Below are 27,343 nucleotides of genomic sequence, written 5' to 3' on the forward strand. Positions count from 1 at the left end.
TATTAAAAATGGTAATTTCATCATGTAAAAGAATAGTGTCGAAATAAGGAATATAATATAACGCCACAATAATAATGGAAAACACGCTAAAATAATGATATAAAATCACGCTATAATAGTAATCACGCCAAAATAATAATGGAAATTATGCCAAAATAGTGATATAAAATCACGCCATAATAGTGATATAAAATCACGCCAAAAACTAGGTAGCACGGATAGAAAAAGACATCAAACGGGTATGGTCAAATGACATTTAAAAAAAACACAAAAAATACGAAATATGAAAAAAATGTGTTTATAATAGAAATATAAGAAATATTTATAAATATTAAAAGTTACAAATTTTATAAATATTACGAAAATATTATATAAATCTATAACTATTTAAATATGAAATATTTTGTAGGTAATTTGAATAATAAACTTTATGGATAATAGATGAGATCTCAATGAGTTAAAAAAATATATAATTTTAAAAATATTTAAATATGGAATATCTAGTAGATAATTTAAAGAATAAATTTTAAAAGGCTTATCCCCTTAAAAACCCCCCACCTTTTACCCCCAATTCGTTTGCACCCACACGTTGTAAAACCACCAAATATACCCAAATTATGACCTTTCACTTTCAATTGTACCCTCAAGTATCAAATTGACCTCTTTTCACTTGAAAAATGTTCAAATCAATACTTTAAATTTTAGCATATATTTTAAAATAGGACTTAATATTTTATTTAAAACAAAAATAAACCTATTTTTTCAAGTGAAAAGAGATCAATTTAATGCTTGAGGGTGCAATTGAAAGTAAAAGGTCGTAATTTGGGTATATTTGGTGGTTTTGCAACGTGAGGGTGCAAATGAATTGGGGGTAAAAGGTGAGGGGTTTTTAAGGGGATAAGCCATTTTAAAATAATGATTTAGATTTCGAATGATTTTCAATTGTTTTCAGTTTTTGAAACGGAAAATGCAACAATATTGAAATACTTGTGTTTTCTTGTATCCGTGTTTCTTAGGCCAAAATAGTGATATAAAATCACGCCAAAATAATAATATGTATTGTATAATTAAGTCTAACAAAAATGCAGATTAGAAAACCCGTTTCCCTCCTCCTTCGCTTCTTCCCTGCATTTTCCCTTTCCTTTCAATCAACCCTTATGAACCCTAATCACCGATTCAAATCGTTAACGCAAGCCTACTTTTACATTGTGATCCTTAATTGCAGTTGGATTCAGTCAAATAGTAACCCTAATTTTGAAATCCCAAATCAAATATATAAACCCTAATTTCGAAATCCCAATTCAAAAATATAAACCCTAATTTTGAAGTTGAAAATTACTGGTGTGACTCCATAGTTTCTTCATTCAGGTGCGTCATTTATCGTATTAATATACATTTCGCAGTTTTCTTGTTAAATGGTTGTCAACAAAAAAATTGATAAACAATGTTTATCAATTTGCAGGATAGAATGGAAGAACTGCCATTTTCTATTTACTACCACCATGGTGGTAGATTCTTAGATTTGGTGGGGAATATATCTACTACGGTGGGGAATTAAAACCAGACCACTTCTATTGTCCCGATAGAATTCAATACTCTGTCATACTTATGTTTGCTGAGGGGTTAGGAAATGCTATAGGTCAAGGTCGGAGGCGTTAGAAATATTAAGGGGATCGGTGTTTGAACGTTATGCAATGTTAAGGTCATACAAAGCGGAGCTTACGAGAGTTGACTGTTTTGGAAAATTTGACTTCTTGATTAATGAGTCAGACGGTACATTTGAAGGTTTTTGCATTGGATTTGGTGCTTTAAGGGAAGGGTTCAAGAAAGGATGTAGGTTAATGCTAGGGTTAGACGGGTGTTTTTTAAAAACATATTTGGGTTGAGCATTATTCAGTGCAGTTATGAAAGACGGGAACAATCAAATGTATCCTGTCTTTTAGGCCGTGGTTCAAAGCAAAAATGAAAGGTTTTGGACTTGGTTTATGCGGATTGTGTTTGAGGAGCTTAATGTTGTCGATGGTTTAGGATGGACATTCATTAGTGATCAACAAAAGGTTAGTATCAATACCAATGACTTTTTGTGTCTATTTTGTGATTGAAAATATGTGTATATGAAGATATTATAAAGTGTGTATTAGGTTTAGGGTATTCAGTATGTTTTCTTGACTAAGCTGCATGTTTAAAGTGTGTATTAGGTTTAGGGTATTCCATTTTCATATTTATAGGTTGCATTAGGCCTTGAATTAGGTATCTATTTCATTTGAATGTAAATGTTGTATCATTTGAATGTTAATGCTGTATCAGTTTGAATGTAAATGCTGTATCAGTTTGAATGTAAATGAAATATATTAGGACTTGTAAATGTTGTATCATTTGAATGTAAATGTTGTATCAGTTGAAAAATGTTATATTAAACTGCTTAGTTGGCAGATTTTTAGTACAATAATTGGCTTAACAGCTATGGAGTCATGCAAAATGATGGAGCCTAAGAATTAATTGGCAGTCATGTAAAATCATGCGTATTTACTGTATATTTGTTTAACATGTTGAGCATGCAGTTGTATTGTTTAGCATGCAGTTATATAAGTATGATGACAATGGCAATTTGGAGCAGTGGTAACATGGTGATGTAGGGCCTGTTAGTCCTCTCACCTGGGATGGGATATCCAATACTCTTATTTGCAACAACAAAAATGCCAACTATGTTGGTTTCAATACCATGTTTAATAATCACTCAGCACAAGCCTTATCATGTCTTCGTTAAAGGCTAGCTTATTTGCATGAAAGGTTTAGAACCTAAAGTTGTGCATCGTGATGTGAAATCCAGCAACATACGTCCGCAATCCCTACTAATTAATCTCTTATCATTTCGGTCTAGATATGTTTCTCCTGATTATGCAAGCACGGGAATGCTTAATGAAGGGAGTGATGTTTATAGTTTTGAAGTGCTCCTCATGGACATGATTACAGGAAGTAGCCCAATTGAACATTCCAGACCAGTTGGAGAGGTAATTAAGGTTCTGTAAACCTTTTCTTCTTTTGTAGCATTGTTATTGCTGTAATAGTTTTGAAGTTACTGTAAACCTTTTCTTCTTTTGTAGCATTGTTATTGCTGTAATGCTTTTGAGACTTCAAAACTTATTATTATAACATATTTTTTCTAAAAGATACTGTTTCACCATTTTCGGTTTCAACATTTCCGACTCCTTGCAACATAGGTTAATACGTAATTTTGATATTGATTCATGTTCTGGAACTTTAGAGCTTAACTTTATGCTGGTTTTGTTCATCAATAAGGCACAAACTAAATCCTAGCTATATTTTTTGCTCTACAGGAACTTAGATCAGCGAAAGATAAAGATCATCCCTTGTCTGATGCACCGGCGTCCAACAAAGTACCACGCCCGATCAAACCGATGATAATTGTTATCGCGAGATTAGTGGATCCTCTTCAAATTATTTTGTAGCATAATTTTTAAATTAGTACACTGAGAAATCACTCCCATTCAATATGCATATATTAGTTTGTTTTCACACCTTGGATACTATACATTTTGCTCATACATTACAGTTCTGTAAATATGATTTCACATAGTCAGATATATGTGATCTCTCAGCCTGCTTTACTCTTTGGTAATATTGATTGCATAATGCTATCTAAAATTTTCCTGATTCAATTCCGATTCCAATTAAACACTATTTTTAACTAATCAACTGGTGCGGAAATGAAAACAGCGGAACAGACATATTTTATAAAAATATATTATAAATATAGTTTCGGAGTTTAAATAAATTCGTATGAAACAAACTTGGAGAACGTAAGAATTAACATGGCTGTTGCAGAGTCCCCCATTCATAGTTTGCTGCAGTTACTGTATTTAACCAAGCTCCTTGAAGATGATGACATCAACTGGTAAGATTGTTTACTGGCAGTCATTGTGCATGTGCAAGCAATTTGAATACGAGAAACTCAAGAGAATATGAGTAAATTTAAGCTGTTGCTGTGAATTCTGTATTAATACACTGTATAATTAAATGTTAACAAACGAATCTGAGAGTGACGGACAAATAAACCTTTAAAATTACAATCCGGAGTAAATTACAACCAGCAAAAGAGACTTCAAATGTCTAAATCCACTTACATAAAGAAAAAGAACATAATATGTCTAAATTAACTGCGGAGTGAGCCAAGTCATTCTGCTGTCCATGGGGAATTTGATAGTAGGATAGCAGCGCGTAATCCTGCCATCGTCAAGGCAGCAAATTCCAGACTCGCGAGATACAAATGGTGGGAGGTCAAAGAAATCAAACACATCGTACTCATCCAAAAAGTGAATACAATTTCCTTTCACCTTATCATTGAAATCTTTAGCAGAAAGGGAGACACAAGGGCCTCTTCCTCCCATAAATACTATTTGATCATTTCTTAACTTGCACATACTTTTGCTAGCACTGCCATTCACCATCTTAAAAATCTCAAATTGTTTTGTCTTCGCGTATTCAAAACTTTGAACATCATCATCGTACGAGAGACCATCAGATACTCTATCAACAATCAACAATTCACCATGGGATTCTACCAAATATGCAGTCCGACAAATATTTGTAATGATGTCAAACCCGTTTTGTTCGATTATTTCCCTGCCTAAAGTTTGGCCACCAATTAAAGAAACTAATTTAATGGCGATACTACTGCTTTCTGAGAATTGAAAAGTGAGAGCACTATTTAGTAAAACAACACCATCACGATCATCATCACCATCACTTCCGCTACATCTATGTAAGACATAGAGCGTCCCCTTAAAGAAACACATGTCATCGTAAAAGTTATGATCTCCTGATTCAGAAACAATCGTCCACTCCTCATCACCTGCTATGCAAATTGCCAATTTATTATCATCAAAAATTGCTGAAATAAATATGTCATCCTCGGATAAGAAATACAATTCCATTTTAGTAACCAATAGGTCGGCAAAACTATACGGATCATTGGTGCAAGCCTCGAATGCGGTGATAGAGGGAAGTTTAATAATCTGTCCAGAAACTGGATTGAGTAGGGAGATATGCGGTGTATAGTTTTTTTCGAGGGTTGCTATCAAAAGCCAACCTTTCGTAGAGCCGAAGCACCATCCTCCTCTTTGAACAACTGAATCGGGAAGATTAAATCGGTACATTAGAGAGCGAGAGGTGTCAAAGAGTCGAACATGATCACTCTTAATCTTAGAAGGGAGCATGAGCAGAGGAAATTGATGAACCGGAATATCCTTATTCAAAGCAACCCTGCTCCATGACTTGCAAACATTAGACAACTTTGCACGGTCCACCACGTCCAACCGTTTGACGATTTCCACTATTAAATCGTCCGGTAGTTGAAGCCAATCAGGATGATCATTTGCTTCTAAATTATGGGCGAGTTCGTGCTCATCGTTATCCTCGTCGTCCATCGTATCATGATTGGCTCGATCCTCGACCAGTTCGTCGTGCTCGTCGTAGGGTGCAAGGAGAGAAAAACTAGAACCCATTGTATTTTTCGGTTGACTTCAGAACAGATTATGAAGAATGAATAATAACCAACATGTATTTATTGACAATTAAGCTAATCCTGATACGAATAGGATGAGGATTCCCAAGATAAATATTAATCAGCAACTTATAATAAGCCAAATACTGACTCCTAAACACACCATGATTAATTATATACTTTAAACTAAATAGTGCTCTCAAACTAAAATTTTTAATAATGCAGAAACCTTCCAACTAAGGAAGTAAGTACTTTTTAGTAACCATATTAATATTTTTTTCCTCTCTCAAAAATAAACCTAGCAATCTATAGCTTTTTTTTTTCTTATTATTAAAAATTAATTTATTCTATTTGAATAATTATATTTATATTTATATAATTAAGGTCTTAGAATTAATATCACCCATGCATGTAGCACGTTTTAATTTCTAAAATAAATCAAAAAAAAATTAAAATATCATGTTTAACAATTTAATTAATATTCAAAATTTATAACGAGTCATGTAAATATCACTATCGATCTATAATTTTAATTTGAATAATAATAATATAAAAGAATTTATTAAAATTAAAATATTAGATTGATTAATTTAATTAATACATAAAATAACAAATCATATAGACTATGCTGGTTTTTCTTAAGACTTTATAAGCTATCAAACCTAACACTAGTAGTTCTATTATATGTTCAACAAACCTGACACTATTTAAGCTTTGGTTAAGAATGGCTCACTTGGCGTGGTTGTGAAATTGACCGTCAATTTTAGTACATTTGATTATTGATTTTGTCATAACTGGTAAATTTTTAGGTTCGTATTTGTCTTTAGACTTGCCATTTTCATCTAAAATTTGCAAATTGAAAAGCTGAAGGTCGCACAGAAACCTTATATAGAATGAGATTTCCCGTTTCAGAAATATTTCCGTTTCGGGAACATTTAAAAACTCTTCGAAAACGTTTCAGGTCCGTTTTCATAAATACTAAAAGGTAGAAACTCGTTTCTTAAAAGAAAATCCATTTCCTATGAAAAAATTCTTAAATAGTTAAAAAAATTCCCTAAAAAGTTACCTATAAATAGGAGTGAGCATGGTTCGGTTCGGTTTGGTTTAATAAACTCCAAAACCAAACCATATTTTAAGGGAAAATATAAAAACCAAATCACGCCAAATATTTATGTAAAATTTCGGTTCGGTTAACCAAACTTTAACATCGGTTTCGGTTTGATTTGATTTGGTTTGGTTAATATAGATTTAGATAAAAATAATATACAATTATACGTAATAATTTTTACTTATATGTATGTATTAGTTTATATGTTTTTTATATATATATATATATATATATATATATATATATATATATACACACATATTATATTTATATATAAATATTTCAATAAATAAATTTTATATATATTTATAACATATATAAATATTAATAAAAATTATATTATTATAAACTTCAGTTTTTCGGTTGGTTCGGTTAACCACTAGTTGAAACCAAACCAAAACTAACAACCATATTTTCTATAATTTGAAATCAAACCAATCCATTTTAACCATTTTAACCAAACCAAAATTAATTTCGGATTGGTTTGGATTGAATTTATGGTTCGGTTCGCTTTTTGCTCACCCCTACCTATAAATAAAAAGACCTAATCAATTATCCCATTACCACATAAGTCATTTTTAACAACAGTGGATTGTTTAATGTACAAAAACTATTGCCGTAAGTCTATTGCAACAGTTTTAGATCAGCTATATTTGCGGCCGCTCAATAGGTTTTGATAGCAATTGCAACAAGTTTTTTAATCTATAGTAATAGAAATAAAACCGTTGCAATTAATAGCAAATGCAGCGGTTTGAAACATCTTCTGTAACAGTTGAATAATACGGTTTAGGCAATGGTTTTTTTTAATAAGGTAACGGTTTATATAGTATTTTATACAACACTTGGGGGGGGGGGGGGGGAAACCACCACCAAAACCGGAGAGTGTGCTTCACTCTCTTGGATGAGAGTGGGGAGGGGGTTTTATACCAATTTTGATAAGTTCAGAATAAAAATGATCCAGTTTTTTTAATTTAGACGTTTTTGATATTTTGTGCTAAATTCAGAGAGTAAAGTGATCTTTTGTTCAATAAGAAAGTCTAACAAAAAAAAGAGAGAAATGAAAGCAAGGAGGGGATAAAGAAATGAAAGCAGAGAAAGGAATAAGAAAGAAGGGGATTAGGGCTCGGTATATAAAAAAAAAAGTGGGGACAATTAATAGAAAGTTGGAGCACGTCAGTCATAACAAGACTGATACATACGTTATTTTTATAATTTTGCTGTTTTTTTCTATTAGAAATAGTTAAATTACATCTCAAAAATATGTGAGATATATCTTGAATATTTTTAACATACATTTTAAAAATAACTAAGATACGTCTCAAATAAGTTCAGATATATTTTTTAAAATAAAAGAAGTAGTCTAAATAAACTTTTTGAATTGCAAAGACAACTTTTTCGTATCAAAATAGCTTTGTATGCTTTTGGACAACATTTCAATTTTGATACCACTTTACAATGTTTTGCTTTATATCGGAAATATATTTATGATATATATGGGAAATGTATCTTACATATATCTATAAAACATATTCAAACTATCTTTTTCCTTTACAAAAGCCTATTTAGATGCACTGCGCAGAAAAATCATAGTGATAAAAGATCAATGAATCAAAATTTGCAAAATTCATAATTTCAGGAAATTCATTCGTTTTTAGAAGAATAACAAAAACAATATGGTCAAAGTTATTTTAATTCAGAAATTTAAGTACTAGGAAAAACACAAACACAAACGTGAAGAGCAAAAGAAGTATGGCAACAACAGTAGTCAAAGTCAATACCGAGGTCAAGATTATATTATTAAAGAGAGTTAGTTACCTGAGAAAAAACTGTCAACTGTTTGGTTTAGACAGAGGTGTTGAGATGGAAAATCACCGGCGGCGAGAAGGTGGCCGTGAATGGTTTGAATGCGACGTTAAGCTAGGCCGAGGCGTAGCAGGAGAAATCAACAACAGCAAAGAAAACAATATATATAATAGAAGAGAAGAATGTTATGCATATTCAATTCTTCACAATGAACACATGTAATCTTCTTAGGAAAGGGTTAATTTATGAAATAAATTAGAAAATTGAGTCATTCACGCTAAACATGTAAAAAGATACAAAAATATAAAGATGTCATTAAGTGAGTATTTGAGTAAAGATTTCGCATCAAAAAAATTTAAGTAATTTTCTCTTTTTTCTTAGGTACTTGTGTTTTCAGCAATTCATGTTTATAATTTTTGTCCATGTTATTTAAATAATAACTAAATTGTGATTAAGTGTTTAAATTTAGCATTTGAAATTTTAAGCTTGAAATGGATAATTACAACTTTTTTTTATGCTTACAAGATATTTGAATGTTGATTTAAAATGTGTTGCGAATTTTGATGCCTTGGTTTCAAAGGACAAGAAGGTTACTGCTGCTAGGGGTGAGCATGGTTCGGTTCGGTTCGGTTTGGTTTAGTAAACTCCAAAACCAAACCATATTTTAAGGGAAAATATAAAAACCAAACCACGCCAAATATTTATATAAAATTTCGGTTCGGTTAACCAAACTTTATCATCGGTTTCGGTTTGGTTTGGTTCGGTTTGGTTAATCTAGATTTAGATAAAAATTATATATAATTATACGTAAGAATTAAAATTATACGTAATAATTTTTACTTATATGTGTGTATTAGTTTATATGTTTTATTTTCATATATGTATCCACACACACATATTATATTTATATATAAATATTTCAATAAATAAATTTTATATTTATTTATACATGTATAAATATTAATAAAAATAATATTATTGTAAATTTCGGTTTTTCGATCGGTTCGGTTAACCACTAGATAAAACCAAACCAAAACCAAAAACCATACTTTTTTATAATTTGAAACCAAACCAATCCATTTTAACCATTTTAACCAAACCAAAATTAATTTCGGGTTGGTTTGGATCGGATTAATGGTTTGGTTCGGTTTTTGCTCACCCCTAACTGCTGCTAAAGAAATCAAGATATATTTCAAGAGAGATTCAAGACTGGAAAAACATGTGGGTTTTTACTATATCTAGATATATCGGTAGTGTATTTACGACGTATTAGCGGTGCATCTATAATGTACCGATTTTTCGAAATTTATTTCATTGAAAATAATCATTATGATAAATGAATGGTTCATAATTCTACGTGGCGAACTAGGTTCACGCAAGTATTTCTCGAGTTAGAGACTCTATTTTTGTTCTTTTATTTTTTAGACTTTCACAAATTTACATAAAGTTACTTACACTAATGAACTATGGATTGGATACTATGATTCTTAGTACTCAAATTTCCTTGTATTGTTTGATGTTTTTACAATTCTTAGTAAAATTTATGTTTACTTATATTATAAAGTATATACTTGATAATCGCGTAAACAAAATTTACGTATATGCTTTTTTTTATAAGACTGCTTTAAATTATAAAATTATTATACTTCAAAATTTGTTTTGATTATTTTAAATGAAAAATATCTTTAGTTTTTTCTTTAAGCTATTGCGTATTAATTGTTTTTTTAATTAAATTTATTGCTTATATGCTATTTTTTATGAGTTGCTTATATGTTATTTAATTTGTTTAATTGTCAATGGAAATGTGATTTTATAAAAAAATCACATTTAATAAAGATTATTTTATAATTCTTATCCATCATATACCGGTAAATAGAGCCAATAATATTCTACCATATATTAAAATACAAACACTGCTATAATTTAGTTATTTAAATTTTTTTACATATAATTAGATGTGGGATATTGTTGATTGTCCGGAAAGGACGTGATAAATATAGTTTGTTTTATGTTTTTTTATTTGATAATGACATTTTTTTCATTTAAAATTAAAAGAGAAACAGTAAAAAAAATATAAAAATAAATATATGATGAATAATGCTGAAGTTATATAATAAAAAAAGGAAAGTCATCTCACAGAAAAATAACAAAACATTAAAGCTAAAATTCTATATTAGTTTAAAAAGATTAAAAATACCAATATTAAAGAGAAAATTATACAACTTATCATTCAAATATTTCATTAATTTATTTTAAAAATTCATTACTCTACTAAAATAAAATTATAACAATTCTTAACTATAATATCCTTCCAAACACCTGTAAAGGCAGTGGCGGACGCAGAATTATTTTATAAGGTGATCAAAATTATATTAAAATTTTATAAGATGAATAAAATTGACAACAAATAAATTTCAAGGTGGGCAAACTATATAATTTAAGGTGACAAAATCATATTTTTCAATTCCATATCAACGTTTTTTAAAAGGACTCAAAATTATAAGGTGGGCAGTTGCCCACCATACGCTCTTCCTAGGTCTGCCCCTGTGTAAAGGCAATAGCATATGAAACGTTTCATACTTCAATCACATGCGTTTAGCCTTATTGCTTTGTCGTTTATACCCTATGTCATTTTTGTTTCACGTATATAGTTATTTGTTTTAAAACATAGAATTCATAAAACCCACCCAAAAGAGAAAATCAAGAAAACAATCAGGTTTGATTCACGATTGAATCATGTTGAAATTACAGGTAATGTATCGATTATTTGTTCAATTTTAAAGGGTCAGGGTTAGGTTTAATGATTTTTTTTCTTGTTCTTCAAGAACAAAGTAACTATTGCTGCCATGGACAATTTGATGACTGGATTTGTTGTTATGGTGCAGAAGAAGAATGCGGGTAATTCGTTTTGAAATTGTCTTTATTTTAATTGATAAAATTAAATTTTATTGATATATTCTGATTAATTTTCTTTACATATTCTGATTAATTTTCTTGACAGTGATTCTATAAGTCAACCGTTGTTGCCAATAATGGCAGAAGGAAGTTACTACAAGCCCATCAGGCGGAAAGGAAAGAGCTCAAGCAGGAGAAGAACGAGAAAGGGGGGAAGAAGGGGGGAAAGAGAATTTCGAAACCCAGGCTGATGGACAAGTTGTTTGTCCTTGGCATTGCACTGGCAGCTCAGCAGTCGGCCTATGTTTATGGGCGCACGCGTAAAGACATGATTAGTTCCACAAATAGAGATCTGATCTAAACGACCAGGTACAACATCATATTTGACACCTGAGGAAGGTACAACTGTCAATTTGGTTGTATGCCTTCTATGCCTGGCTTGCGACTTTTGCATCTGTCAAGTAGTTTAGGATGTATAGATACAGGATTGCAATGTAATTGTTCATTCACTTCCATTGGGCTGCAAGAAAGGTTGCAGCCTCACTTTAGAATTCAAATGCATTTTAGTGCCTTTATTTTATCATTTTTTGGACAAAGATTGATTATAATGAGCATGTAAAGCAAGCAACTTAATGGCTTATTCTTTTGGTTTGCTTTATATTTTTGTGCGTATGTTGGTCACGTTACTGTATTCTATGATTCTCATGATGCCGAAAAATAGAAGATTCTACAACTTCTGGTAATTTTCAACAAAGTGCCATACGCTCTATGGCTGGTTTTTTTGCTAGAGCCGTAACCATACATCCTGTTCAAAGGAAGTAAGTCGTTGATACAACTGTTATGCTTTTCACTCCATACCACCAGTAGGTTTGATAGCTTCTGTCATGTCTTTAATTATTGATTTCACAAATTGGTGTGCTTTTCATGAGTATTGTTGTCTTTCTAAATCACCTCCTGTGGCGCTACAGCCGTCATTGAGTCAATATTTTGCACGTGTAAATCAGATGTGCAGGCAGCGCTATGAACTAACCTCACGATCAAACTAATCTCTTTTGTAGAAGTGTTGAGGCTCACTGCATGCAAATGCTAATGCTAAACTGTTAATAATTTAATTTAACGTTCATACTAATGCTAATGCTAAAGTTCTAATAATTACAAAATCTATTTGTCTTCTAATGAATCTAATCCAGATTCTATCTTCCTTATAAATTATAATAACAGTCATTAGCCCTTTTCTTTATACTTATAACTCATGAGAGACCGGAGCTCAAATTTAATTTGGGCTTAACTAGCTATGAGGACAGCAGTATTAGCAACATTTTTGGTTGTAGCAGCGGTGCTTGTCGGCAACGGCAATAGCAAAGCAGTGAATGAGCATGGTGTAGTGGTGAATTAGATATAAATATATGGCCAACGTCGGAGTCGGTGAGCAGAGGTCACCGTAAGCTTTACTTGTATCCCCAATTTCACCTGGTTTCTAACTACGACGATAGTTCTAGTGTTTATTTTATCACCACAAAATCATCAGTAGAACACCTGATGTTAGAAGATCATCGCCGGCACCGCTATTAGAAAATTAGCATGTCATCGGTGTTAGTCGCCGCCGATTGAAGGAGCTGATGGAGTGATGGAGTGAAATGAATCGAGAGTACTGAAGAATCGTTGGGCAAATAGGGTTAGAATGATTTAAAAAGAAAGAGGAGAAGATGAAAAGAGGAAGCGGGGAAGACGAAGAAGTCATCCGTCTAACAGTAAAGATGTCATCCGTGTAACAGTAAAGATGTCATCCGTGTACGATATTTTTTAAAATGAAAAATTTGAATCGTATAAAACATAAAAAGACTAAAAGTTAGATGTTTCTGTAAATTACCCAACAAATTAATACACTTAATGGACTCCACTATGCGGGCCTTTTACAATTTGCAGCCCTAGACATAGTCTATATATTGGAAGCTTGGGAAAGAGTGAAAATCCTCTCTCTACCATTTCAATCTTCAAATTATAGAAATAGGATAGGGTTTTAGTTTCTTCTGCGTTTAAATAAGGTATGTTTAATTTATATATTTCTTTAAGTGAATTGCGATTTTGTTGTTCATTCTCATAATTTTGCTTTTTATATTTAAAGATGGTAATGTTATCTGGGCTCTGGATGTCGTCACCTTCTGCTCTCTGGATTCATCTTCTTAAATTGGTATGTTTCTTAAAATTTTATCATTTGGTTTTTTTTATCTGTACATTTAAGTTATATTGCAACATTTTTTTGTTGATTTTGATGATTTATGTAATTACAGATCGTAGAAACATCGGCAATGTCAGGGTTCCTAAATCACATTGAACTAGTATGTTCCTGAAATGTAATTATTATTCATGTCTCGTTTATCATCAATTTTATAATAAACGATGTTTTTTTAGAGCAAATTACTCTAAGGCCCCTCACGTTTGTCATAATTCACTGTTTGGTACTCCTTGTTTGAAAATCAAACGATTTGGTACCTCAATTTTGATTTTGTAAACTATAAGGCCCTTCTGTTAAATATAGATACCAAATCGTTAACGGAATAAAACGTGAGGTACCAAATCGTTTGCAAAATGTTTGAAAATGAGGTATCAAATCGTTAAAATAATTAAATGTGAGGTACCGAATCGTTTACATAATAGAAACTGAGGTACCAAATCGTTTGAAAGTAAATATCAAATTATTAACAGAACTAACATAAGGGCCTTATAGTTTAAAAAATCAAAACTGAGTTACCAAATCGTTTAATTTTCAAACAAGAGGTATCAAATTGTGAATTATGACAAATGTGAGGGGCCTTAAAGTAATTTGCTCTTTTTTTATCTGTACAGTTTCAATCAATTGACAGATTTCTTATCTTGTTGTTCATCATTACAGAAGAAGCATGTTATGCTTTTTTAAATTTGCCTAGTTTTTCTAAATTCAATTACGATATGTTCCTGATTCGCTCTCTCTGTACAGTATCCAAAAAGCTGGTTTTTCAGGTCTGTTTTGGCTGACAGAAGAGGCGTCAAGAAAATCCAAAAGGTGCACGAGGCGGACCGGAAGGCGAGAGAAGGCATACAAACAGGCACGCAAGCGGCGCAAGAAGATTTCAGAGAATAGCTGGAAGGAAAATATGTTGGTCAATACCTTTGTATTGGGAATTCCCATTTTAGTTGTTTGGGATGTGCTTTATGCTAGTTCAGTTTAGTATGTGTTTGCAGAGGATTATAAGCAAAAATTTCATTAGCTGAGTTTATATTCAGTTTACACCGAGTTCATATTTAGTTTAAATTTAATTTTTACCGAGTATGAATACAATATGTTTACTATACAATCAATTACTCTTATGTTTATCATAGAGTTATAGTGTCTTTCATATGGGTAAGATCTTTGGCCGAGGCTTATTAAATTCTAATGGAGGCGCAAATCAAATAAGTGTATTTGACTACATGGGTTGACTTGTTTGTTGTATATCTTGAAGGTGAACATTCAGCAACGGGTCGCTGAATACTTGAAGAGCGCACATAATGTGCCGTACATGTGATGAACAGAGTAATGTTTTGTTTTTTTTTCTCGCATGGCACAAAACCTATATTTTTAGCAGTGTAGGTTTCCTTCTCATAGGTTTCCCAATTCAGTTGTTCAAAGAGAAGGATGGTGCTTCGGTTCTACTAAATGTTGGCTTTTGATGGAAACCCTCGAGAAACACTCTGTACCGCGAATCTCCCTACTGAATCCAGTTTCTGGACAACTTATTAAACTTCCCTCTATCACCGCACTCAAGCCTTGCACCAATGACGACCTATTGGTTACTAAAATTGATTCGTATTTCTTATCCGAGGATGACATATTTATTTCAGCAATTTTTGAAAATATATTGGCAATTTGCAAAGCAGGTGATGAGGAATGAACGATTTTTTATGAAGCAAGACCTCATAACTTTTACCTTGGCATGTGTTTCTTTGAGGGGACGCTCTATGTCTTACATATATGTACCGTCAGTGACCATGATAGTGACGGTGATGTTGACAGCGACGCTGATGGTGCTGTTGTACTAAATAGTGCTCTCACTTTTGAATTCTAAAAAAGCAGTAGTATCGCCATAAAACTAGTTTTGTTAATTTTTGGTTGGTATTGTATTAATATTTGTTGATTTTATCATTAGTCAAAATACAAATAATGATGTTAAATTATTGTTACTATGTTGATTTTATGTTGATTTTCAGTTGATGTTATGTTGATTTTAAACATTAGTGAATGATATAATAATAATAATATAGGTTAATTGTAAATTTATACACGAACTTTACCCTAATTTGAAATTACAACATAAATTTTGAAACTTGACAATGTTAGTAACCAACTTTACACTTTTGGCAAATCGATACACCAAACACGAAAAACACTAACGTGGACATTGTAATAGACCGCCATGTGTCGTTGCGTGATTGGTCAGTGTATCAATTTGCCAAAAATGAAAGCTGGTAACTGACATTGCCAAGTTTCAAAGTTTATGTTGTAATTGCAAACTAGGGTAAAGTTTGTGTATGCATTTGCAATTAACCCTAATAATATTAAATTGTTGTAATATTATAATGTTGATTTTGTGTTGACATTTTGTTGATATTGTGTTGATCTTCAATTGATATTTGAGTGATTTTAACATTAACAACAAAGACGATATTGTACGTAAAATGAAATTAAATAAAAATAAAAATTAATGTACAAAAGAATTAAAAATTAAAAATTAGTTAGTTTATTACATGTTGATTTTCTGTTGATTTTGTGTTGATATATGAAAAAAAATTAAAATTAAATATGTGGTAAATAGCAGATACTAGTTAAATATGAGCAAAAAATAAACATAAAAAAATATTAAAAATTAAAAATTAGTATAAAAAAGATTTAAAAATTAATATTATCCAGTTTGGTAAATGTTGTTGATCTCGTGTTGATACTGTGTTGGTATTAAAACTGACGAAAAATGTCAACAATAAAAAAAAGTCAAAATAAAAAAAATCCAAAAAATAAAAAAAATAATAAAAATCTAAAAATTAAATATATGATAAATATTAAGTGCAGAAATACAATGGTGAAAAAAAAATTGAAAAATAATAAAAGAAGATGTTGCAAAGTAAGAATTTGTATAAAAAATAAAGTTTTAGAAAAAGTAGTATATAAAAGAAAAGAAAGTTGGTGTGAAATGTAAAGATTTAGAAGGGATAGTAAAAAAGTAACAGTTATAGAAAAACAGTATTTTATATAAAAAAACCCTAATTTATTTTCAAATTTATATATTTATTATTTCTTTTATTGTATAAATCTAAATGGCTCCCTAGTTGTATTTGGACTTTCTGTGTTAGGTGTTGTAGTACTTATTTGTCACGACCCAATCTCAGAGCCGAGACCGGCGCTAGAGAATGGGAGTGGTTGCTCCGAAACCCGTAGCAAGCCTAAAAATGTAAAATAATTTTTCGCGAAATGTAAGCGTCATGCATGACATACATAAACACGTGTCATGCAGAGGCACACATGCCAGGCACACATATCCTCTGGCAGTCACAATATTATATAACGCAGCAAGCGTAACACATATATACTTTAAAACATTAAAGTTATATTTACAGAAAACTATATATTACAGCTGACTCGCAAAATACGTATCTACTGCAGCTCTAAGAGTAAAGTACTGTTTCTTTACATACTCAAAAATACAGACTTCTGGAAGTAGGATAGAAGTCCGTTGCCTCAAAGCGTCTTTATCCTGAAAGGAAATCTGTGAGGGGTCAGTATATTGGGATATACTGAGTGAGTTCATACATTTACTAATAGGTATTAAAATAAAACATAAAATCGTAATCAATCATATGCAGCCAAGTACAGGATCCGATTGAAACCTTAATCCTCAAACATACTAACCGTATATACTCAGAGGAAGACTTATCCAATAGTCCGACCCGGGAGTATTCACACTCTACCACGTCAGTCGCGACACTTCTCTTAATCCCAGTGGTGGGTTTAACCCACTAGATACGGGGCTCAGGTTACACTGTAACCGAGTTCACTCTCGTATCACAATCATACATCTACCTTCAGAATTCATGTACTTAATCATATTCACAGTTGTATCAAATCAAAACTGGTGATCACACAGTCCTATTGCCGCTCAATAGGTAGCACGTTCCATCGGATCAATACTGGTTTCAAATCAAGCATATGTGCAACTCACTTAAAGATTTAATATATAAATCATGCAATTCAAATATAAAGCAATATAAAATAATTGCTTAATTAAATACTTTAAAAGCAAATCGTATAAACTCACAGAAAACGCTTATCCAAAAATACGTCGGGGCTTTAGAACGTCAAGCTTCCCGAGCTCCTGGTCCAGCTCCTTCTTGCCTCGCTGGATCTAAAACAATTTCAAAACATTTGACTCACATCAGAATCCTATTCTAAGATTGACTCTAGACTCGAGACACGACAAGACACAAAACATAAGCCGTCGTGCTTCAAACGTAATCTTTTCCGATAAACGAATCATTCCTCTCTCATTTCTTACTACTTCTCAATTCAATTCTCAATAGAGAATATAGGTTTTCTCAATGAAACCAATTGATATCCATAAACTAACTTATCCCAAACAACTAGTCATAATTTACTCGTTTTACGTCCGAATCTCGCATTTTCGGAGTCCGGGAGTCGATATCGGGATGGGGAATCGTCAAAATAGGTTTTTAGGGTCATTCCCTTCAAAAGAGGGGTGGTGCACGTCGTGCACCCCCCTTGTGCACGTCGTGCACCTTGGGTGCACGTCGTGCACCTCACTGGTGCACGTCGTGCCCCTGCACGACGTGCACTGATGTTGTGCACGTCGTGCACCTTCATGGGCACGACCCTGACCACTGAAAAAGGCCCTCCCGACATGCTAAAACATTCCCGAGCCATTAGATTCATCAAAACATCAATCAAGCTAGTCGAAAACGCAAGAAAAACGCTTAAAACGAATCGAATACGTAATCGCGATTCGGTTTCGCCGTAACCTATCGTTTTAAACCGTTTTTCCATCAAATATACTCAAATAAACGGAGAAACGACTTGCTTACCGTGATTGCCCTTCGGAATACGATCGATTCGAGTTATAGAACGTCGAAAACGGACGAGAAACGGAGATCGTACGAGAGAAACGGTGGAAACGGCGATGAAATAAACGAAATGAATCTGATAAGGTTTTAAGCTTCTGAACCATTCCTTCATTTGAACGAAATCATATATAAAATGGTCAATTTGCAACTTGATCCTTGAAACTTTTCAAAAGTTGCAATTTAGCCCAAAACCTATCCGCGTCCAAAATTTAAACGGTCTCCGATTGACTCGAAACTTTTACCACTAATACTATAAATTATTTTGCGGACTTTGGCAAAATAATTTCCGTCACGGGATTTATATTTTATTTTATATTAATTTCTGAAGTTAAATCCTCAAATCCCGCTAACTAACTTATTAAAATTTATTCTAAATTCCCGATATAATTAAATTAAATTCTCCTTAATTTAATTTATCAGAAATCCCGACACGTGGCACGACGTCATTATCTTAAAATATTTTGGGGTATTACATTCACCCCCCCTTAAAATAAATTCGTCCTCGAATTTAAAATTTAGCCACGTACCTTGAGTGAAAAGATATGGGTACTTCTGCCTCATATCCTCTTCTGTCTCCCACGTGCACTCTTCTACGGACTGACTTCTCCAAAGAACTTTCACCATTGGAATCCTCTTTGTTCGTAATTGTCGTATTTGCGTGTCGACAATCTGCACTGGTCGTTCTTCGTAAGTTAGTTCTTCGCTCACGTCCACCACTTGTGGTTGAATTATTCGAGAAGGGTCTGGTACATATTTCCGGAGCATGGAAATATGGAAGACAGGATGAACTTGCGACATCTCTGGTGGCAAATCCAGCTTATAGGCAACTGAGCCTATGCGTTCTACGATCTGGTAAGGTCCGACATACCTCGGAGCCAATTTACCCTTCTTTCCGAAACGAATAACTCCCTTCATCGGTGATACTTTGAGAAACACGTAATCTCCGATCTTAAATTCGATATCTTTCCTCTTGGGGTCCGCGTAACTCTTCTGTCGACTAGAAGCAGTAGTCAAACGTTGCTTTATCAATGATACTTTTTCTGACGTAATCTGGATGATCTCTGCTCCAGTGAGCTTTCGTTCACCGACTTCGTCCCAACAAATAGGGGATCGACACTTGCGACCGTATAATGCTTCATAAGGAGCCATCTCGATGCTTGAATAATAGCTGTTGTTGTAGGAAAACTCGACTAGAGGTAGGTACGTATCCCAACTACCTCCAAAGTCTAATACGCAAAGTCGAAGCATATCTTCTAACGTTTGAATCGTCCGCTCAGACTGACCGTCTGTCTGAGGGTGAAACGCAGTGCTGAAATTCAATCGTGTTCCTAATGCATCTTGTAAGCTCTTCCAAAAATGAGAGGTAAATACGGAACCTCTATCTGAAACAATTGACATGGGAACTCCATGTAGGCTCACGATCTTATCGATGTAAATCTCCGCCAACTTTGCTGCAGAATAAGTCGTCTTTATTGGAATGAAGTGCGCTGACTTCGTCAAACGATCCACGATTACCCAAATAGAATCAAAACCTTTCTGCGTCTTAGGTAGTCCGACTACGAAATCCATCGTAATTTGCTCCCACTTCCACTCTGGAATGGGTAAGGGCTGAAGAAAACCGTATGGTCGCTGATGCTCCAACTTGACTTGTTGACAAGTCGGGCATTTCGCCACGAACTCTGCGATATCTTTCTTCATTCCGCTCCACCAGTACGTTGTCTTAATGTCGTGATACATCTTCGTGGAACCAGGATGAACGCTATAGATCGTTCCATGAGTCTCTTCCATGATCTACTGTCTTAAGTCTTCCACGTCTGGAACGCACATTCGACTGCCGTATTTCAGCATTCCGTTAACGATACTGAAATCTTGACTCTTTCCTTGTTGAACTTCCTCAATTAGATGCTTTAATTGAGGGTCGTCTGCTTGCAACTCTTTGATCTGATCTATCAACGTCGATCGTATCGTTAGTTGAGCCATTAGATTTCCGAGAGATGAAATCTCGAACTCCACTCCTTGGCTAAACATCGTATGAATCTCGTTGATTAATGGTCTCCGCCATGTGGTTGTAACGTGCGCGAGACTTCCTGCCGACTTCCTGCTTAAGGCATCTGCCACTACGTTGGCCTTGCCTGGATGGTATTGTATCGTGCAGTCGTAATCTTTTAGTAGCTCCATCCATCTCCGCTGTCTGAGGTTTAACTCTCGTTGGTCAAAAATATACTTCAAGCTTTTATGATCTGTAAAGATCTCGCACGTAGCGCCGTATAAATAATGTCTCCAGATCTTTAGCGCGAAAATCACCGCTGCTAGCTCCAGATCATGCGTCGGGTAGTTCGTTTCGTGTTTCTTAAGCTGTCGCGAAGCGTATGCAATCACTCTACCGTGTTGCATAAGGACGCATCCCAGTCCAACTCTTGAGGCATCACAGTAAACTGTGAATCCTTCCGTTCCTTCTGGTAGCGCTAAGACTGGTGCTGTCGTCAGACACTCTTTCAGTTTTAGAAAACTGAGTTCACACTGGTCCGTCCAGTTGAATTTCGCGTTTTTCTGAGTTAACTTTGTCAAAGGTACAGCGATCTTCGAAAAGTCCTGTACAAATCGTCTATAATATCCTGCTAAACCAAGGAAACTTCTAACTTCCGTAACTGATTCAGGTCGCTTCCATTCTATTACTGCTTCAATCTTCTTTGGATCAACCTTAATGCCGCTTTGTGAAACCATGTGACCTAAGAAAGCCACTTCCGTTAGCCAAAATTCACATTTAGAGAATTTGGCGTAAAGCTGATGTTCTCTTAGCGTCTGTAGTACTATCCGCAAATGTTGAGCGTGCTCTCCTTCTGAACGTGAATAGATCAAAATATCATCGATAAACACGATCACGAACTGATCCAAGTACGGTTTGAATATTCTATTCATCAAATCCATGAAGGCTGCTGGGGCGTTCGTCAATCCGAATGACATAACGAGAAATTCGTAATGACCGTATCGAGTTCGAAAAGCAGTCTTCTGAACATCATCATCGCGAATCTTCAGTTGATGATAACCTGATCTTAGATCAATCTTGGAGAAATACTTCGCTCCTTGCAACTGGTCGAATAAATCGTCGATTCTAGGTAACGGATACTTATTCTTGATCGTCACCTTATTCAGCTGTCGATAATCGATACATAGTCGAAGCGATCCATCCTTCTTTTTCACAAATAGCACCGGTGCACCCCACGGGGATACACTCGGTCTGATGAAACCACGATCAAACAATTCTTCTAGCTGATCCTTAAGTTCTTTGAGCTCTGCTGGTGCCATTCGATAAGGTGGTATCGATATCGGCTTCGTGCCAGGAGCCAATTCGATACAAAATTCAATTTCGCGATCTGGGGGTAATCCAGGTAATTCCTCTGGAAAAACGTCTGGGTATTCCGATACAATTGGTACATCACTTAAGTTTACACTTTTCTTTTCCACGTCTCGTACTATCGCTAAGAATCCTTGACATCCCTTCTTCAACATGCGACAAGCTTTAATAGCTGAGATAATACTCGTAGAAGATTCCATCTTATCACCCTGAATTGATACCGCTTCAATTCCAGGCGTGTTAAACGTTACCGTCTTCTTCCGGCAATCCACATTGGCGTAGTGTTGAGCTAGCCAATCCATTCCTAATATGACATCAAAAGCTAATACTTCGAGTAAAATCAAGTCAACTAACAAATCTCGTCCTTGAACTTTCACAGGACAGGACGGATAAACGATACTAACTTCCACACTTTCTCCGACTGGGGTAGCTACTAACAAAGGATTCCTAAGGTACGTTGGTTGCACTCTTAACTTACTAGCAAAACTAGGCGAAACAAACGAATGCGTAGCACCCGGATCAAATAAAATTAGTGCGTCTTGAGAAGCGATAGGAAAGGTACCGTGCACCACAGCATTGGAAGCCTGAGCCTCCTGAGGATTCAGTGCAAAGACCCTAGCCTGACTTCCGCCAGTCTGCGAAGTCTGACCAGTACCGCGTCCTCCGCCATTTCTGCCTCCTCGATTTACGTAACCACGGCCTCTCTGGCCAGTGAAGGTACTCCCTGTTTGATCATATCCTGACGCTGCCTGATGTGCAGTCCTCTGTTGCTGATAAGAAGGTTGTACTACTGTAGTCATCGAACCCTGGGGTATCTGCCTCGGACAGTCTTTAGCAAAGTGACCTCGTTGACCACAGTTAAAACATGCTCCATTAGCCGTGTAACACGCGCCATAGTGCCTCCTATTACAGTTCAAACATAAAGGAACTCCACCTCCCATGTCACTCATCGATCTGGCACTAAATCCGGTGCCTGAGGTACTAACTCGTGTTCCACGTCGAGGTCTTTTGCGTTCTCGCTGACGTTGTGTATATCGAGAATAATTCCCAACATATGACTGAGTAGGCGCACTCTGTACGCTACGAAACGTATTATCTCTCACAGGTGCAACATTAGAAGGGTCAGGAATTCTTCCAAAACGGATCAGAGAAACTTCCATTTGTCTAGCGCTATCAATCAGTTGCACTAGGGTTCTTCCGATATCAGACGTCAGACTCACAAATTCAGCTCCTAGACCCTCTACAAACCTTGAGTTCACTCTGACTGGGTCTGTAGTCAGGTCTGGTGCAAACCTACTCACCCTGGTAAACTCTGTCACATACTCTTGCACAGACCGATTGCCTCTACTCATGGTCAACCACTGACTACGATAACTCTCCGTCACCGCATATGGTAAAAAGTATTCCCTAAAGTGATTTGCAAATTCAGCCCAGGTCATAGTATCCATGGTTGGCTGAATATGCTGCTGAAACCAATCTTTCGCAGGTCCTTTCAATGACATTTCCACCATAATGATGGTCTGTCTCTCATTAGCTTGAAGGCGTCGAGCATTACGTTCTACTTCTTCGAGGAAATCGAGAGCATCGCCTGTACTGTCAAACTTAGTTGGCTTGAGACGCATATAAGCCAAGACGATATCTCGGTCAGTGAAAGCCACATTACGCAACTGTTGCTGCTGTAGTTGCTCACGATGCATATTCTGCACCTCAGCCTGATTGGCTTGCATAGCCGCAATTCCCGTAAGAAACTGATTCAGATCAAAACCCACAACATTAGGTTGATGGGCTTGCGCTTGCACTCCAGGTGCCTGCGCCTGGGCCTCTTGGCCACCTCCTCCTCCCTGAACAGAAGACTCATCTTGAGCTTCTGGATGGACGTCATGCGCCCCTTCTATAACATTTCGTGCTGCAGCGGCAGCTCGCTCTACTTCTTGTCGTTGGTCAGACATCCTGACCAAGACAAACAACGTTACTTAGCCACTTAATCACATATTATCGCAAACGCATACCGTATAAAACGCGCATCTCATCACATGCGAACACACACGTAAGACAGACTCACATCCTAGAGGGAAAGCTGAAAGTTTGAAAATCAAATAAATACGTAACAAAGACAAGACTTGAGTCCTATGTGCTGCAATAGAATCCTAGGAAAATCAATCACTCTTCTGACATAAGCAATGGTAACTGGACCATGCTCTGATACCAACTTTGTCACGACCCAATCTCAGAGCCGAGACCGGCGCTAGGGAATGGGAGTGGTTGCTCCGAAACCCGTAGCAACCTAAAAATGTAAAATAATTTTTCGCGAAATGTAAGCGTCATGCATGACATACATAAACACGTGTCATGCAGAGGCACACATGCCAGGCACACATATCCTCTGGCAGTCACAATATTATATAACGCAGCAAGCGTAACACATATATACTTTAAAACATTAAAGTTATATTTACAGAAAACTATATATTACAGCTGACTCGCAAAATACGTATCTACTGCAGCTCTAAGAGTAAAGTACTGTTTCTTTACATACTCAAAAATACAGACTTCTGGAAGTAGGATAGAAGTCCGTTGCCTCAAAGCGTCTTTATCCTGAAAGGAAATCTGTGAGGGGTCAGTATATTGGGATATACTGAGTGAGTTCATACATTTACTAATAGGTATTAAAATAAAACATAAAATCGTAATCAATCATATGCAGCCAAGTACAGGATCCGATTGAAACCTTAATCCTCAAACATACTAACCGTATATACTCAGAGGAAGACTTATCCAATAGTCCGACCCGGGAGTATTCACACTCTACCACGTCAGTCGCGACACTTCTCTTAATCCCAGTGGTGGGTTTAACCCACTAGATACGGGGCTCAGGTTACACTGTAACCGAGTTCACTCTCGTATCACAATCATACATCTACCTTCAGAATTCATGTACTTAATCATATTCACAGTTGTATCAAATCAAAACTGGTGATCACACAGTCCTATTGCCGCTCAATAGGTAGCACGTTCCATCGGATCAATACTGGTTTCAAATCAAGCATATGTGCAACTCACTTAAAGATTTAATATATAAATCATGCAATTCAAATATAAAGCAATATAAAATAATTGCTTAATTAAATACTTTAAAAGCAAATCGTATAAACTCACAGAAAACGCTTATCCAAAAATACGTCGGGGCTTTAGAACGTCAAGCTTCCCGAGCTCCTGGTCCAGCTCCTTCTTGCCTCGCTGGATCTAAAACAATTTCAAAACATTTGACTCACATCAGAATCCTATTCTAAGATTGACTCTAGACTCGAGACACGACAAGACACAAAACATAAGCCGTCGTGCTTCAAACGTAATCTTTTCCGATAAACGAATCATTCCTCTCTCATTTCTTACTACTTCTCAATTCAATTCTCAATAGAGAATATAGGTTTTCTCAATGAAACCAATTGATATCCATAAACTAACTTATCCCAAACAACTAGTCATAATTTACTCGTTTTACGTCCGAATCTCGCATTTTCGGAGTCCGGGAGTCGATATCGGGATGGGGAATCGTCAAAATAGGTTTTTAGGGTCATTCCCTTCAAAAGAGGGGTGGTGCACGTCGTGCACCCCCCTTGTGCACGTCGTGCACCTTGGGTGCACGTCGTGCACCTCACTGGTGCACGTCGTGCCCCTGCACGACGTGCACTGATGTTGTGCACGTCGTGCACCTTCATGGGCACGACCCTGACCACTGAAAAAGGCCCTCCCGACATGCTAAAACATTCCCGAGCCATTAGATTCATCAAAACATCAATCAAGCTAGTCGAAAACGCAAGAAAAACGCTTAAAACGAATCGAATACGTAATCGCGATTCGGTTTCGCCGTAACCTATCGTTTTAAACCGTTTTTCCATCAAATATACTCAAATAAACGGAGAAACGACTTGCTTACCGTGATTGCCCTTCGGAATACGATCGATTCGAGTTATAGAACGTCGAAAACGGACGAGAAACGGAGATCGTACGAGAGAAACGGTGGAAACGGCGATGAAATAAACGAAATGAATCTGATAAGGTTTTAAGCTTCTGAACCATTCCTTCATTTGAACGAAATCATATATAAAATGGTCAATTTGCAACTTGATCCTTGAAACTTTTCAAAAGTTGCAATTTAGCCCAAAACCTATCCGCGTCCAAAATTTAAACGGTCTCCGATTGACTCGAAACTTTTACCACTAATACTATAAATTATTTTGCGGACTTTGGCAAAATAATTTCCGTCACGGGATTTATATTTTATTTTATATTAATTTCTGAAGTTAAATCCTCAAATCCCGCTAACTAACTTATTAAAATTTATTCTAAATTCCCGATATAATTAAATTAAATTCTCCTTAATTTAATTTATCAGAAATCCCGACACGTGGCACGACGTCATTATCTTAAAATATTTTGGGGTATTACATTATTATAAAAATTAATATTTTAATCGTATCTCTACTTATCTATCTAATAAAAAAATTACACTCTTTTTTTAATAAAATTTACTTTCTTTATTCTTTGGGGAAAAATTGAAAACTATCTAGAAAGGGAAAAATAATCCCAAAAATACGGATGACACACTTTAATTAGGGTCAATACTTAATTGGCTTGTTAAAACCTTTTTAGCACTTATTTCTTTATATATTTTTTCACCCAACACGTGTTTTTCAAAAACACATATTCCCAAACTGAAATTGCCTTTCTCAGTTCGAGTATTAAATCAAAACTCTCATATCAAGCAATCTTCTTTTTGTCCAATTTTTTCTATATCAGTATAATTTCTCAAATTCTCGTTGAAATAGCTTCCCTAAAATCGATTTGATTTCTAGAACAAGATTTTAGATCTACCACAGACATCTCCTAGGACTACTACCTTACGATCGGGGACGGACTTAAAGAGTAACCACGGTGGAGGAAGTGTCAAGATGAGGTAGTGGTTGTTGGGTTTATTAGGATTTTGACAGATCTAGGAGTGATGATCTCATTTTGTAGTTTTTGATTTTTTAGATCGGTTTATCCCCTATTTCTGTCACTGTTGCTGTTGTTTTATGCTTTGTTGTTGTTTTTCCCTGTTGTTGCTGTTATTTTCTGCTGTTGTTGTTTTCGTATTATATTTTTTGTATACTTTTTGTATATTTTAAGTATACCCTCATATAATTTTAGTATATTATTTTTTGTATATGTTAACATAATTTAAAGATTAAAATGATAAAATCTCTCCAAACTTTTAATATTATATCGAAAATATTATTCGTATGTTTCTCAGTTTGTTATATATACTTATTATTTTATTTCTAATGATTACAATGGTTTGGTATACATTTTGAATGTTTTATGTATATTATATAACCGCTATATTTATTGATTTGTTATATGTACTATTTTTTAGATAATTATAATGTTTATTCTAATTGAATTGTGTATACTTTATGTATATTATTAGAATACTTTATGTAAATTATTAAAATACTTATTAGATTTTGTA

The 27,343-nt window shown here is 34.8% G+C and overlaps 1 protein-coding gene and 1 long non-coding RNA gene across 2 annotated transcripts; one reads left to right on the top strand and one right to left on the bottom strand.

Moving 5' to 3' along the window:
- Window positions 1-1,053: 1,053 nt before the first annotated feature.
- Window positions 1,054-3,680, top strand: LOC126683242 (uncharacterized). Its single transcript, XR_007641661.2, has 4 exons — window positions 1,054-1,368; window positions 1,463-2,057; window positions 2,882-3,011; window positions 3,339-3,680. It is a non-coding gene; the product is annotated as an uncharacterized LOC126683242 (long non-coding RNA).
- Window positions 3,681-4,169: 489 nt separating this feature from the next.
- Window positions 4,170-5,525, bottom strand: LOC126681969 (uncharacterized). The gene has a single exon (XM_050377524.1). It carries the CDS (start codon window positions 5,523-5,525, stop codon window positions 4,170-4,172), a length of 1,356 nt encoding a protein of 451 aa, XP_050233481.1.
- Window positions 5,526-27,343: the final 21,818 nt, after the last annotated feature.

This window comes from Mercurialis annua, linkage group LG5 (genome assembly GCF_937616625.2).
Source record: "Mercurialis annua linkage group LG5, ddMerAnnu1.2, whole genome shotgun sequence".
Classification (NCBI taxonomy): Eukaryota; Viridiplantae; Streptophyta; class Magnoliopsida; order Malpighiales; family Euphorbiaceae; genus Mercurialis; species Mercurialis annua.

Excerpts from the sequence above, each read along its gene's own strand:
- LOC126681969 (XM_050377524.1), bottom strand. The coding sequence starts at position 5,525 with ATGGGTTCTAGTTTTTCTCTCCTTGCACCCTACGACGAGCACGACGAA.